Consider the following 15,124-nt stretch of genomic DNA (forward strand, 5'->3'; position numbering starts at 1 on the left):
TTATTTTATGGCGCATTTAAAAATCAATAAACCCGCATCAGCAATTAAAACATATCTTATGTGGTACTGTCAAAATTAAAATTGCAAAAAACATTTTAAACGTGAAAAAAAAAAGAAACAAAATATATGAATTCACATTTCATGGACAGCTGAGCTAGCTTCCAGGGTTGGCCGACATGCTCTCACAAGATGGAGTTTCTCTTTAAATATCCTTCTTGAAAATGGCCTTGCAAATATATGTGTTGTCTTGTCTAATCATAAAAGATGCAGACCAGGCGTGTTGGCTGACTTCTTCAAGTTTACTCCACAAGGTGCTCATCAAAAACATCCCAGCTGGCATGTCTACATTATACAACCTAAACGGGGCTACCGCGCATGCTCTTCACTACTGTGGCATGCTGGGTAATGGAGTTCTTATGTTACCTAGCTCATAACATCACTATATATCTGCCTTAGGTCATCTAGAAGTTACTGACAACAACTCGTGTTCTGATTGGCTATCACAACTGTCTATCAACTGTATGTGGCCGTTCACTTACAGTGCACACACATTGTTGATGCTGAAGGCAACTGTCTATCAACTGTATGTGGCCGTTCACTTACAGTGCACACACATTGTTGATGCTGAAGGCAACTGTCTATCAACTGTATGTGGCCGTTCACTTACAGTGCACACACATTGTTGATGCTGAAGGCAACTGTCTATCAACTGTATGTGCCCGTTCACTTACAGTGCACACACATTGTTGATGCTGAAGGCAATTGTCTATCAACTGTATGTGCCCGCTCAATTACAGTGCACACACATTGTTGATGCTGAAGGCAGATTTGGTACAGCATGGCAACATAAGCTAGCTGAATTGTGATTGGATAGAAACTCTATAAAGTAAAACCAACAGCACTGGAAGGAACATAATATGACATGAAGAAAATATGAATACTTTTACATATTTAGGGAAATTAATAAAAAATGACTTTCTATCTTTAATTATGATGATGATTCCTGGTGATGTTAGGCCAGCAGAGAAGGTCTTGCTGGCACACCACTGTATTCAATAAATGTCCAGAGTAAACTGAGCTATTTGAAGTCATTATTTGCGTACTCAGATTACAAAGGACAATGTTAACGCTGCTACAGAAAGAAAGAAAAAGTGAGACACAGAACTCTTCCACAACTTGTCATCCTGGGATGAGCAAAACACACTTCATCAGATTAGGCCCTTTTCCCATTTAAGTACAATTACACCTCAAACTAGATTTAGTTCTTCAGGAACTTTTTGGAGTTCCTGCCTGCTGGGTGGGACTTCTGGAAGGTACCCGGAACCTTTTTGGGGGCGGGCTGTGCTGTTAAACGCTAATTGGTTGAACACAGTTGGGGGCGGGCTGTGCTGTTAAACGCTAATTGGTTGAACACAGTTGGGGGCGGGCTGTGCTGTTAAACGCTAATTGGTTGAACACAGTTGGGGGCGGGCTGTGCTGTTAAACGCTAATTGGTTGAACACAGTTGGGGGCGTTCCTAAAAGCAATTTTTCCAAAACACGGCAGTCATCAGAATAGGTTTGTTTAGTTCTTATTTCTTGTGTACTTCTATGACAACAAAGGAACTTTCAACATGCAGGAACTTCTATGTGCTGATCAGTGGAACTATTTTGGAGTGTTTCTACTCAGCCATAGTCTTTAAACTGTACGCAGTTTGTTGTTGTTTACTCCTCTGTACAAACTCTTTTAAAGGTTTGCCAGCTGCTTACTACTCTGACTTTGTTGGATAAATGGGGAAAAGGGAGGCACAACACGGATGTAATGATGGTAAATAACATCAAATATTATCTAATGACTTTGTTACATGTTGTAAAAGTAGTCAGTGACACTTCTTATTAGAACACCATGTTAATGCTAACAAGCTACCGCTACAGCCGATGTGTTTGTGTTGTCAGCAACACTGACATTTATTATTATATATTATTAGTTACATAAAGACACTGACATTTATTATTGTATATTATTAGTTACATATAGACACTGACATTTATTATTGTATATTATTAGTTACATATAGACACTGACATTTATTATTATATATTATTAGTTACATAAAGACACTGACATTTATTATTATATATTATTAGTTACATATAGACACTGACATTTATTATTATATATTATTAGTTACATATAGACACTGACATTTATTATTGTATATTATTAGTTACATATAGACACTGACATTTATTATTATATATTATTAGTTACATAAAGACACTGACATTTATTATTATATATTATTAGTTACATATAGACACTGACATTTGTTATTGTATATTATTAGTTACATATAGACACTGACATTTATTATTGTATATTATTAGTTACATATAGACACTGACATTTGTTATTGTATATTATTAGTTACATATAGACACTGACATTTATTATTGTATATTATTAGTTACATATAGACACTGACATTTGTTATTGTATATTATTAGTTACATATAGACACTGACATTTGTTATTGTATATTATTAGTTACATATAGACACTGACATTTATTATTGTATATTATTAGTTACATAAAGACACTGACATTTATTATTATATATTATTAGTTACATATAGACACTGACATTTGTTATTGTATATTATTAGTTACATATAGACACTGACATTTATTATTATATACTATTAGTTACATATAGACACTGACATTTATTATTGTATATTATTAGTTACATAAAGACACTGACATTTATTATTATATATTATTAGTTACATATAGACACTGACATTTATTATTGTATATTATTAGTTACATAAAGACACTGACATTTATTATTATATATTATTAGTTACATATAGACACTGACATTTATTATTGTATATTATTAGTTACATAAAGACACTGACATTTATTATTATATATTATTAGTTACATATAGACACTGACATTTGTTATTGTATATTATTAGTTACATATAGACAGTGACATTTATTATTTAGATATTGTTATTTACAGCTGAAAAGGACCAAAAGGAATCACGTGACACTCAGGAAGTGTTTTGTTTGAGTGACAGTGTTGGAGCTGTGACGCCAAATTTCTTCCCTGTACAAAAACCTTCCCCTCCCCCCATTCACTTCCGGGGTCATGTTTCCTCTTACGTCATTGACAGCGATCGATAGCACTTCAACTTTGACTGGCCGTCGCTGGAAGGATACTTGGTCTTTGACAGCTGCTGCAATCTGAAGAAATCCATTATTGTTTTTTTTTTGTACAGGCGCGAAACTGGACAGTCGCGTGCCGGTTAAGGACCCCCGGCAACTTTGTGATTTTACCGGACGCAGCCCCGGAAGTAAATGGGGGGGTTTAAACTTTTTTTTTAATACATTTCAACATTTAGAAACAGACAAGAAACAATCAAATAAGTACAAAAGTAGTACAAAACAGTACAAAAAGAATACAAAGCAGCGCCAGGGGGTTATAAATTCAAAGTAACTCAAATAGAATGCAAAAAAAACATATATAAAATAAACAAAGTGCAAAGCCATAGGCTGGGGGGAGGGGGAAGGTTTTTGTAGGGGGAAGACATTTGGCGTGACAGCGCCATTTCTTTCAAGCGGGTCACGTGACCACTACTTCCTGTGGGTATCTTTCATGTCACGTGACCACTACTTCCTGTGGGTATCTTTCATGTCACGTGATGCTTCATCCTGGACAATATTCTTGACAAATTTGTGCTTTGTTTTAAAGATAAATAAATGATAAATGGGTTATACTTGTATAGCGCTTTTCTACCTTCAAGGTACTCAAAGCGCTTTGACACTATTTCCACATTCACCCATTCACACACACATTCACACACTGATGGCGGGAGCTGCCATGCAAGGCGCTAACCAGCAGCCATCAGAGGCAAAGGGTGAAGTGTCTTGCCCAAGGACACAACGGACGTGACTAGGAAGGTAGAAGGTGGGAATTGAACCCCAGTAACCAGCAACACTCCGATTGTGTGATATTTGGTTTTACACTATATGAACAAAAATCTGAAAAGGAATTTTACCTTTGCAACCTCATTATACTATTGGCTAAGTTTTATATTCATAAATGTAAGTTTCTCAATACCCGACCTGTCTTTTGTGCCTTTAAAAAAGAGTTAGAAGTGTACATTAAGACACTCCCTACCTCTAGCAACCAGAAAGCTGTGAAGACGATTATGCTGTGTTCCAAATTTGAGTTGTTTACTGAAATTGAGTGAGCCTATGGCTTTGCACTTTGTAAATATTATATATATGTTTTTTTGCATTCTATTTTAGTTACTTTGAATTTATAACCCCCTGGCGCTGCTTTGTATTCTTTTTGTACTGTTTTGTACTACTTTTGTACTTATTTGATTGTTGAAATGTTGAAATGTATAAATAAAACTTATAAAACAAATTAAAAAAAAAAAAGTGTCCAGCAGTGTGACATGTATCATCTCTCCAGCACTACACAAAGTGTCCAGCAGGATGCAGTGTGACGTCATCTCTCCAGCACTACACAAAGTGTCCAGCAGGATGCAGTGTGACGTCATCTCTCCAGCACTACACAAAGTGTCCAGTAGGATGCAGTGTGACATGTATCATCTCTCCAGCACTACACAAAGTGTCCAGCAGGATGCAGTGTGACATGTATCATCTCTCCAGCACTACACAAAGTGTCCAGCAGGATGCAGTGTGACATGTATCATCTCTCCAGCACTACACAAAGTGTCCAGTAGGATGCAGTGTGACATGTATCATCTCTCCAGCACTACACAAAGTGTCCAGTAGGATGCAGTGTGACATGTATCATCTCTCCAGCACTACACAAAGTGTCCAGCAGGATGCAGTGTGACGTCATCTCTCCAGCACTACACAAAGTGTCCAGTAGGATGCAGTGTGACATGTATCATCTCTCCAGCACTACACAAAGTGTCCAGTAGGATGTAGTGTGACGTCATCTCTCCAGCACTACACAAAGTGTCCAGCAGGATGCAGTGTGACATGTATCATCTCTCCAGCACTACACAAAGTGTCCAGTAGGATGTAGTGTGACGTCATCTCTCCAGCACTACACAAAGTGTCCAGCAGGATGCAGTGTGACATGTATCATCTCTCCAGCACTACACAAAGTGTCCAACAGGATGCAGTGTGACATGTATCATCTCTCCAGCACTACACAAAGTGTCCAGTAGGATGTAGTGTGACGTCATCTCTCCAGCACTACACAAAGTGTCCAACAGGATGCAGTGTGACATGTATCATCTCTCCAGCACTACACAAAGTGTCCAGCAGGATGCAGTGTGATGTCATCTCTCCAGCACTACACAAAGTGTCCAGCAGGATGCAGTGTGACATGTATCATCTCTCCAGCACTACACAAAGTGTCCAGCAGGATGCAGTGTGACATGTATCATCTCTCCAGCACTACACAAAGTGTCCAGTAGGATGCAGTGTGACATATATCATCTCTCCAGCACTACACAAAGTGCCCAGCAGGGTACAGTGTGACGTCATCTCTCCAGCACTACACAAAGTGCCCAGCAGGGTACAGTGTGACGTCATCTCTCCAGCACTACACAAAGTGTCCAGCCGGGTACAGTGTGACGTCATCTCTCCAGCACTACACAAAGTGTCCAGCAGGATGCAGTGTGACATATATCATCTCTCCAGCACTACACAAAGTGTCCAGCAGGGTACAGTGTGACGTCATATCTCCAGCACTACAAAAAGTGTCCAGCAGGGTGCAGTGCAAGCAGCTCACCAATGCACTTCCGGGAAGTAGCAAGAAGACCAACCAATCAAACAACACTTCAATTTTAACTCAGGAGAGACACTTCCTTCTTTTTCTCTGCCCTAAAAGGACATTTTTAACAGACGAGCGAGCTTTAATTTGTGCCTGCTGCTATCTGACTTCTCACCGGAAGCCTTTCTTTACCTGTTTTGTGGACTTTTTGAGCCACAGCTGCCTCGCCAACAGCTGTTTGATGGGAACCCCGGAGGAAGAGAGAGGTAGGCAGCAACACACTCTCGAAAGCTAACTTCAACTAGCCTGTCTTTCTGCCATCTATTGTCCCATAAATAAGCTCATATATCGCATTTCAATCCCAATAAGTCCACATTGCTTTATTATTTGACGTTTAGCCGGCACAAAAAGCGACAACATTTAGCCCTGTTGGCTAGTTTGTGTTGTTGCGGTACGTCGAGGCATACTTGCGACACAAAATGGTCATTTACGTTATCTCTGGTTACTAATGGCAACTCCTTGTGTTTATATTAAATATATGTTGGTGAAGGAATGTAATGTTAAACTTGTGTTTATATTAAATATATGTTGGTGAAGGAATGTAATGTTAAACTTGTGTTTGTATTAAATATATGTTGGTGAAGGAATGTAATGTTATCCTTGTGTTTATATTAAATATATGTTGGTGAAGGAATGTAATGTTATCCTTGTGTTTATATTAAATATATGTTGGTGAAGGAATGTAATGTAAACTTGTGTTTATATTAAATATATGTTGGTGAAGGAATGTAATGTTATCCTTGTTTATATTAAATATATGTTGGTGAAGGAATGTAATGTTAAACTTGTGTTTGTATTAAATATATGTTGGTGAAGGAATGTAATGTTATCCTTGTGTTTATATTAAATATATGTTGGTGAAGGAATGTAATGTAAACTTGTGTTTATATTAAATATATGTTGGTGAAGGAATGTAATGTTATCCTTGTGTTTATATTAAATATATGTTGGTGAAGGAATGTAATGTTATCCTTGTGTTTATATTAAATATATGTTGGTGAAGGAATGTAATGTAAACTTGTGTTTATATTAAATATATGTTGGTGAAGGAATGTAATGTTATCCTTGTGTTTATATTAAATATATGTTGGTGAAGGAATGTAATGTTATCCTCGTGTTTGTATTAAATATATGTTGGTGAAGGAATGTAATGTTATCCTTGTGTTTATATTAAATATATGTTGGTGAAGGAATGTAATGTAAACTTGTGTTTATATTAAATATATGTTGTGAAGGAATGTAATGTTATCCTTGTGTTTATATTAAATATATGTTGGTGAAGGAATGTAATGTTATCCTCGTGTTTATATTAAATATATGTTGGTGAAGGAATGTAATGTAAACTTGTGTTTATATTAAATATATGTTGGTGAAGGAATGTAATGTTATCCTTGTGTTTATATTAAATATATGTTGGTGAAGGAATGTAATGTAAACTTGTGTTTATATTAAATATATGTTGGTGAAGGAATGTAATGTTAAACTTGTGTTTGTATTAAATATATGTTGGTGAAGGAATGTAATGTTATCCTTGTGTTTATATTAAATATATGTTGGTGAAGGAATGTAATGTAAACTTGTGTTTATATTAAATATATGTTGGTGAAGGAATGTAATGTTATCCTTGTGTTTATATTAAATATATGTTGGTGAAGGAATGTAATGTTATCCTCGTGTTTATATTAAATATATGTTGGTGAAGGAATGTAATGTAAACTTGTGTTTATATTAAATATATGTTGGTGAAGGAATGTAATGTAAACTTGTGTTTATATTAAATATATGTTGGTGAAGGAATGTAATGTTATCCTTGTGTTTATATTAAATATATGTTGGTGAAGGAATGTAATGTTATCCTTGTGTTTATATTAAATATATGTTGGTGAAGGAATGTAATGTTATCCTCGTGTTTATATTAAATATATGTTGGTGAAGGAATGTAATGTAAACTTGTGTTTATATTAAATATATGTTGGTGAAGGAATGTAATGTTATCCTTGTGTTTATATTAAATATATGTTGGTGAAGGAATGTAATGTAAACTTGTGTTTATATTAAATATATGTTGGTGAAGGAATGTAATGTAAACTTGTGTTTATATTAAATATATGTTGGTGAAGGAATGTAATGTTATCCTTGTGTTTATATTAAATATATGTTGGTGAAGGAATGTAATGTTAAACTTGTGTTTGTATTAAATATATGTTGGTGAAGGAATGTAATGTTATCCTTGTGTTTATATTAAATATATGTTGGTGAAGGAATGTAATGTTATCCTCGTGTTTATATTAAATGTGAATGTAATGCCCGCTCCCTAACTTGACTTTGCCGCTGTTGTGACATTACAATTAGGACCTTCGAAAGGGACAAGCGGTAGAAAATGGATGGATGGATGGACCCACCTCTTAAGATGCCCCTCACTTTGTAACGCAACAATATGAATCCTCGCAACTACCGCGTATGTTACTCTTAATGTCGCATTAACAAGGTTTTATATTGTAGCGTCCCGGAAGAGATGGTTCTGCAAGGGGTTCTGGGTATTTGTTGTGTTGTGTTTCAGTGCGGATGTTCTCCTGACATGTGTTTGTCATTGTTGTTTAGTGTGCTTTGACATGTTTGTGACAGTGTTACTATGGCCACCCTTACTGTGACATGTATAGCTGTAGAGCAAGTATGCCTTGCATTCAATGAAATGAACGTCATCATTAAATTTCATACAGAATGATGTCATATCTCGATGAAAAAATTAATGTTATCCCGTCCAACGCTACTATATAAATGTTGTGTTATGCTATTAATGTGTCTATTCGCTCTCCTTCAGATGTACTCACATGATTGTCCTGAATAACAAAAAAACGTCAGCTTATTCCGAAACTACTAAAAAAGTGTTAATCAGTAATTATTATTATTAATATCATTAGTGATTAAAATATTATATTTTGAAATAGATTAATGATTGGAAAGTAGCAACACTGATTTTTCATATGTGTTAATTTTTGGAAACCAAAGCTTACGCAGTTAAACAAAAAAATGCTGTTCATAAATATTTATGTATGTATTTATTTATGTCGTGTAATATTTTAATCATGTTCATTTTTAATTAAATACATTTATTTTGTAGTTCTTTTATTTTTATTTATTATTATTTATTTATATTTTGACATTGTAATTTTTTAAAATTGCTATTATTATTACTATTATACTTTCAATATTATGTTTTTATTAATGTATTACTTATACTTTATTTTTTACATATATTTTATGGCATTTTTAATTTTCATTATTCTCCTGTGTGGATGCTTCAAAGGTGGTGTTTCCTCAAGAGTCAGTGCCATGCCATGCTTTGTTATTGTGAAGTGAAGTGAGTTATATATATATATACATAGCACATTTTTTCTAGAGACTCAAAGCGCGTGACATATTGAAACCCATTATCTACATTATTTAAGCTACATTTAAACCAGTGTGTGTGGTCCTGGGAGCAGGTGGGTAAAGTGTCTTGCCCATGGACACAACGGCAGTGACTCGGTTGGCGAAAGCGGGGATCTAACCTGTAACCCTCAAGTTTCATGGCGCGGCCGCTCAACCAAACGATTCACGCTGACCCTTTTTTTCCTTCTTTGTTTTTCTTTGGTGTAAAACACTTTGTGTTGCCACTTGCCTGCGTATGAAAAGTGCTATGTACAAACTACAAAAGCAGTGAAGTTGTGTAAATGCTAAATAAAAAGAGAATACAACAAATCCTTTTCAACTTATATTCAATTGAATAGACTGCAAAGACAAGATATTTCATGTTCACACTGAGAAACTTTGGTATTTTTTGCAAATATTAGCCCATTTGGAATTTGATGCCTGCAACATGTTTCCAAAAAGCTGGCACAAGTGGCAAAAAAGAGTGGGAAAGTTGAGGAATGCTCATCAAAGACTTATTTGGAACATCCCACAGGTGAACAGGCTAATTGGGAACAGGTGGGTGCCATGATTGGGTATAAAAGCAGCTTCCATGAAATGCTCAGTCATTCACAAACAAGGACGGGGCGAGGGTCACCACTTTGTCAACAAATGCCTGAGCAAATTGTTGAACAACAACATTTCTCAACAAGGAATTTAGGGATTTCACCATCTACGCTCCGTAATATCATCAAAAGGTTCAGAGAATGTGGAGAAATCACTGCAGGTAAGCCATGATATTACACACCTTGGATCCCTCAGGCGCTACTGCATCAAAAAGCCACATCAGTGTGTAAAGGATATCACCACATGTGTATAGGAACACTTCAGAAAACCACTGTCAGTAACTACAGTTGGTCGCTACATCTGTAAGTGCAAGTTAAAACTCTACTATGCAAAGCCAAAGCCATTTATCAACAACACCCAGAAACGCTGCCAGCTTTGCTGGGATCATGCTCATCTAAGATGGACTGATGCAAAGTGGAAAAGTGTTCTGTGGTCTGACGAGTCCACATTTCAAATTGTTTTTGGAAACTGTGGACGTCGTGTCCTCCGGACCAAAGAGGAAAAGAACCATCCAGACTGTTCTAGGGTGAAAGTGTAAGAGGCAGCATGTGTGATGGTATGGGGGTGTATTAGTGGTCAAGACATGTTCTAGGGTGAAAGTGTAAAAGGCAGCATGTGTGATGGTATGGGGGTGTATTAGTGGTCAAGACATGTTCTAGGGTGAAAGTGTAAGAGGCAGCATGTGTGATGGTATGGGGGTGTATTAGTGGTCAAGACATGTTCTAGGGTGAAAGTGTAGAAGGCAGCATGTGTGATGGTATGGGGGTGTATTAGTGGTCAAGACATGTTCTAGGGTGAAAGTGTAAAAGGCAGCATGTGTGATGGTATGGGGGTGTATTAGTGGTCAATAATAATAATAATAATACCTGGGATTTATACAGACATGTTCTAGGGTGAAAGTGTAAAAGGCAGCATGTGGGATGGTATGGGGGTGTATTAGTGGTCAAGACATGTTCTAGGGTGAAAGTGTAAAAGGCAGCATGTGTGATGGTATGGGGGTGTATTAGTGGTCAAGACATGTTCTAGGGTGAAAGTGTAAAAGGCAGCATGTGTGATGGTATGGGGGTGTATTAGTGGCCAAGACATGGGTAACTTACACATCTGTGAAGGCACCATTAATGCTGAAAGGTACATACAGCTTTTGGAGCAACATATGTTGCCATCCAAGCAACCTTATCATGGACGCCCCTGCTTATTTCAGCAAGACAACGCCAAGCCAGGTGTTACAACAGCGTGGCTTCATAGTAAAAGAGTGCAGGTACTAGACTGGCCTGCCTGTAGTCCAGACATTGAAAATGTGTGGCAGCTAAAATATGAGAAGGGAGACTGTTGAACAACTTAAGCTGTACATCAAGCAAGAATGGGAAAGAATTCCACTTCAAAAATGTGTCTCCTCACTTCCCAAACCTTTACTGAGTGTTGTTCAAAGGAAAGGCCATGTAACACACTGGTAAAAATGCCCCTATGACAACTTTTTTTCTAAGTTCATGATTATTTGCAAAAAATACCAAAGTTTCTCAGTGTGAACATGAAATATCTTGTCTTTGCAGTCTATTCAATTGAATATAAGTTGAAAAGGATTTGTTGTATTCTCTTTTTATTTACCATTTACACAACCTGACAACTTTACTGCTTTTGGCTTTGGTAAATAAAGTTGGATTGATTGATTGATAATATATATTATTTTCCACTTTAAACAAGTGAATGTATTTTAACCTGAAATATATATAATGCTGAATATATATATATATATATATATATATATATATATATATATATATATATATATATATATATATATATATATATATATATATATATATATATATATATATGAATTATATTATTGTAGACTTTAACCCTTCAAACTAGTATGTTACACAGTGCCACATAAAAATGTTATTTTACACCCGTAAGCAACATCAGTAGAGAGACACATTTATTTTGCTAAAAATAGTAAAAGGTGAGACATTTTGCTTTAAATGGGAAAAAAGTAGGCAGCACGGTGGACCAGGGGTTAGTGCATGTGCCTCACAACAAGAAGGTCCTGAGTTCAATCCCGGGCTCGGGTTCTTTCTGTGTGGAGTTTGCATCTTCTCCTCGTGACTGCGTGGGTTCCCTCCGGCTTCCTCCCACCTCCAAAGACATGCACCTGGGGATAGGCCCCTCCCACCTCCAAAAACATGCACCTGGGGATAGGCCCCTCCCACCTCCAAAGACATGCACCTGGGGATAGGCCCCTCCCACCTCCAAAGACATGCACCTGGGGATAGGCCCCTCCCACCTCCAAAGACATGCACCTGGGGATAGGCCCCTCCCACCTCCAAAGACATGCACCTGGGGATAGGCCCCTCCCACCTCCAAAGACATGCACCTGGGGATAGGCCCCTCCCACCTCCAAAGACATGCACCTGGGGATAGGTTGACTGGCAACACTAAATGGTCCCTAGTGTGTGAATGTTGTCTATCTGTGATGAGGTGGTGACTTGTCCAGGGTGTACCCTGCCTTCCGCCCGAATGCAGCTGAGATAGGCTCCAGCACCCCCCGCGACCCCGAAAGGGACAAGCGGTAGAAAATGGATGGATGGATGGGAAAAAGTATCACCATCTGACAAATGTATACAAAATAAAAGTTGCTGAAATTGAACTCTTAACATAAGAAATGCATGAATTTATTATAAGATAAATGTAAGATCAAAAATGTCGTTTATAATGTTTTCCATGTTCTTTTATCACCAGCAACAAATGCTGGAATTTGTGTATCTTTGCCGTTTAAGATGAATAAAGGAAGGAAGATGACAAATGTAAAATGTCTGTTCAGGGTTAACATTGTTGTTGTTTGCACAGATTGGGTGAATGTGGCCAATGATCTACTGGCCAGGTGTCACATAGGAGCACAGAGGTTGACGAAACTCACGGACTGCGACGCTAATGTCTTTGTGTGTTTGTATGAGAACATCCTGAGAGAGAAAGTTCCAGGTAAGCTTGAACCTCACAGCTAAAACCTAATTCTTTGAAATCTTTTTTCTCAATGAATAAACGTGTGAAAATTGATTGCTTGCTTTTAGTTGAATTTGTAACAATCCAATGAAGTGAAGAGGTTGAAAGTAGCATTGTCATGTTGGCCATGCTTATTGCTGGGTTGCATGTGACGTCAGGTCAGGTCCACTTTGCCTTGTCGCGGTGTAATAATGCACATTACAGAGGCCAGAGAAGCTTCAGGTCCACTTTGCCTTGTCGCAGTGTAATAATGCACATTACAGAGGCCAGAGAAGCTTCAGCCTCGCCAGGAATCCAGAGATAGGAAATAGCTTTTATAGAGTACCGAAAGAAGTGGTACGTAAAGGGAATAAAGTTGTGGAGATGACAAAAGCGCGTCAAGAAAAATGTCTCTCCAACATCTCTTTCATCTTGTGGAGTACAGTCGGGATATGCTGGTGTCTGCAGAGATCACTTTGTAAAAGGTTTGTTTGAACATTGGATTTGTTTTTAAACACTTTCTGTGTTGCTATCAGGTTTCTTCCTGACTCATGTTTGAGAGCAGTACTAAGCACAAACAAAGGACAAGAGGATCACATTTGTTTGAAGTTATGTTGTAGTTGCTATGCCTAAATATAACTACAGAGACCTCTGATGTGGTGTACCCCGCCTTCCGCCCCAATGCAGCTGAGATGGGCTCCAGCACCCGACGCCATCCCGAAAGGGACAAGCGGTAGAAAATGGATGGGGTTAATCTACCGTATTTTCGTTGTAGATTTTTATAGCAGAAACTAAAAGCTATATGTTGTTGTTGTGCAGGAAAGCCAAGTGGATGACCATGCTATGTCGTCTTTGGTGCTATTTGTTAGCATCAAGAAAATAGCCTTAACAGTATTAATAAACTAGAGTAATTCAGGGTTTCCAAAGGTCATTAAAAAGCATGCAAAGTCATTACATTGATTGTTTAAACATTAAGGCCTTTAATTGCATTAAAAAGCATTACATTTGATGTCCAGAAAATGTCAATTCACATCAATTTAATGTGGTGAAATAACACATGCTAGTAGCCAATCACAAGTCAGGCAGGCAGTAGTTAACGGCATGACCAACAAAGCAACTTCTGCTGTCGCCACGACGCCAACACAACTGGCAGCTGCTGCTATCTAACCATCCATTTTCTACCGCTTGTCCCGTTCGGGGTCACCGGGGGTGTTGGAGCCCATCTAGTACTGCAAAAAATAAATTCTTGGATCAGACAGTCTTGTGAGCTAATTGTAATTCACTGGAAGCTAACAGTTCTTGTAAATGTTTCAACTACTCAAGATTATCTTTGTCAAATGCTTACAATTTTGTCCATACAGACTATTGTAAGCTTTTCACTAAATACAACACCGATGTGCTGTATGACATGGGCATTAAATGAGTTTTAAGTGGCAAAAAGGGCATTGTAAAGCATTGAGTTTAATTTGCTGATACTCTGTAATTAATCTCTTGTAGGCTCAACAGCATACTGACTCCTGATATTGCTAAATATTGTTGAAAAGCAAACACTGCTGAACATCAGGGAAATGTAGCTAAACCATGAGACTTCATACCATTTAAAACCACTGCCGACATGAATTGAAGATCACAGGGAAATATTAGTACCAGGAAATCAACTGCAAAAACTGAAGTTATCCTTTTTCTCATTAGCATAACGACCCCAGTAATACGGCACTTGTTAATGTCAATCAAATACATTATTACCCATGCACAAAAAATCCAATATTGTCTTTAACGGATAAATGCTTAATTATTGAATCCCTACTTAACTTGATGTGCTTCCAATCTTTGCTACTTGAAATCCTTGTGAGTGTAGAAAGAAAGTGCGATCCAGCAGAAACTTGAACTGTCGACTTTGCTGATAGTGAAATGTTTGCATCTTTAGAAAAACTAATTCCTAAGAGTGCATTAATCCACGTCATCCCTTTCAATATGTTTTCCTGATAGCTTGTATACTTGCCTCTAAACATGTCCAAATCCTGCAGTGATGCATGTCAATAAGCAGTAGCCTAAAGGGACTCTTGTCCTCCAGCTGCCTCTAGATGCAAGTCACACTACTCAGTGTTTTTAAAACATCAGTCAAGAACTAAATCGCTTTTTTTCTCACCTTATTTCTTCCTTTTTAGATTATATTTCCACACCCAGCAGTCAGGAGGACGACATACATAATGTACAGAGTGTGATTGACTCCCTGTCGCTGGATTATCTTCAGATCAGCCTTTCGCATATCACAGGTTTTCTGGACATTGATTTCCTTTCAAACTGTGGACA

General features: G+C 37.4%; 1 protein-coding gene across 4 annotated transcripts in view; it reads left to right on the top strand.

The window, feature by feature from the left end:
* The first annotated feature begins 5,773 nt into the window (after positions 1 to 5,773).
* The window catches only part of LOC133639447 (centrosomal protein of 95 kDa-like), a 47,135-nt gene continuing 37,784 nt past the window's right edge, over positions 5,774 to 15,124 (top strand). For all 4 annotated transcript variants that reach the window (XM_062032738.1, XM_062032736.1, XM_062032739.1 and 1 more), the window contains exons 1-3: positions 5,774 to 6,021; positions 12,680 to 12,811; positions 14,980 to 15,087. In XM_062032738.1, coding sequence (XP_061888722.1) covers positions 5,997 to 6,021; positions 12,680 to 12,811; positions 14,980 to 15,087 — 265 coding nt within the window. In that variant the 5' untranslated portion in view covers positions 5,774 to 5,996. The remainder of the gene's footprint in view (positions 6,022 to 12,679; positions 12,812 to 14,979; positions 15,088 to 15,124) is intronic.

This window comes from Entelurus aequoreus, linkage group LG22, assembly GCF_033978785.1.
Source record: "Entelurus aequoreus isolate RoL-2023_Sb linkage group LG22, RoL_Eaeq_v1.1, whole genome shotgun sequence".
In the NCBI taxonomy this organism is placed as follows: Eukaryota; Metazoa; Chordata; class Actinopteri; order Syngnathiformes; family Syngnathidae; genus Entelurus; species Entelurus aequoreus.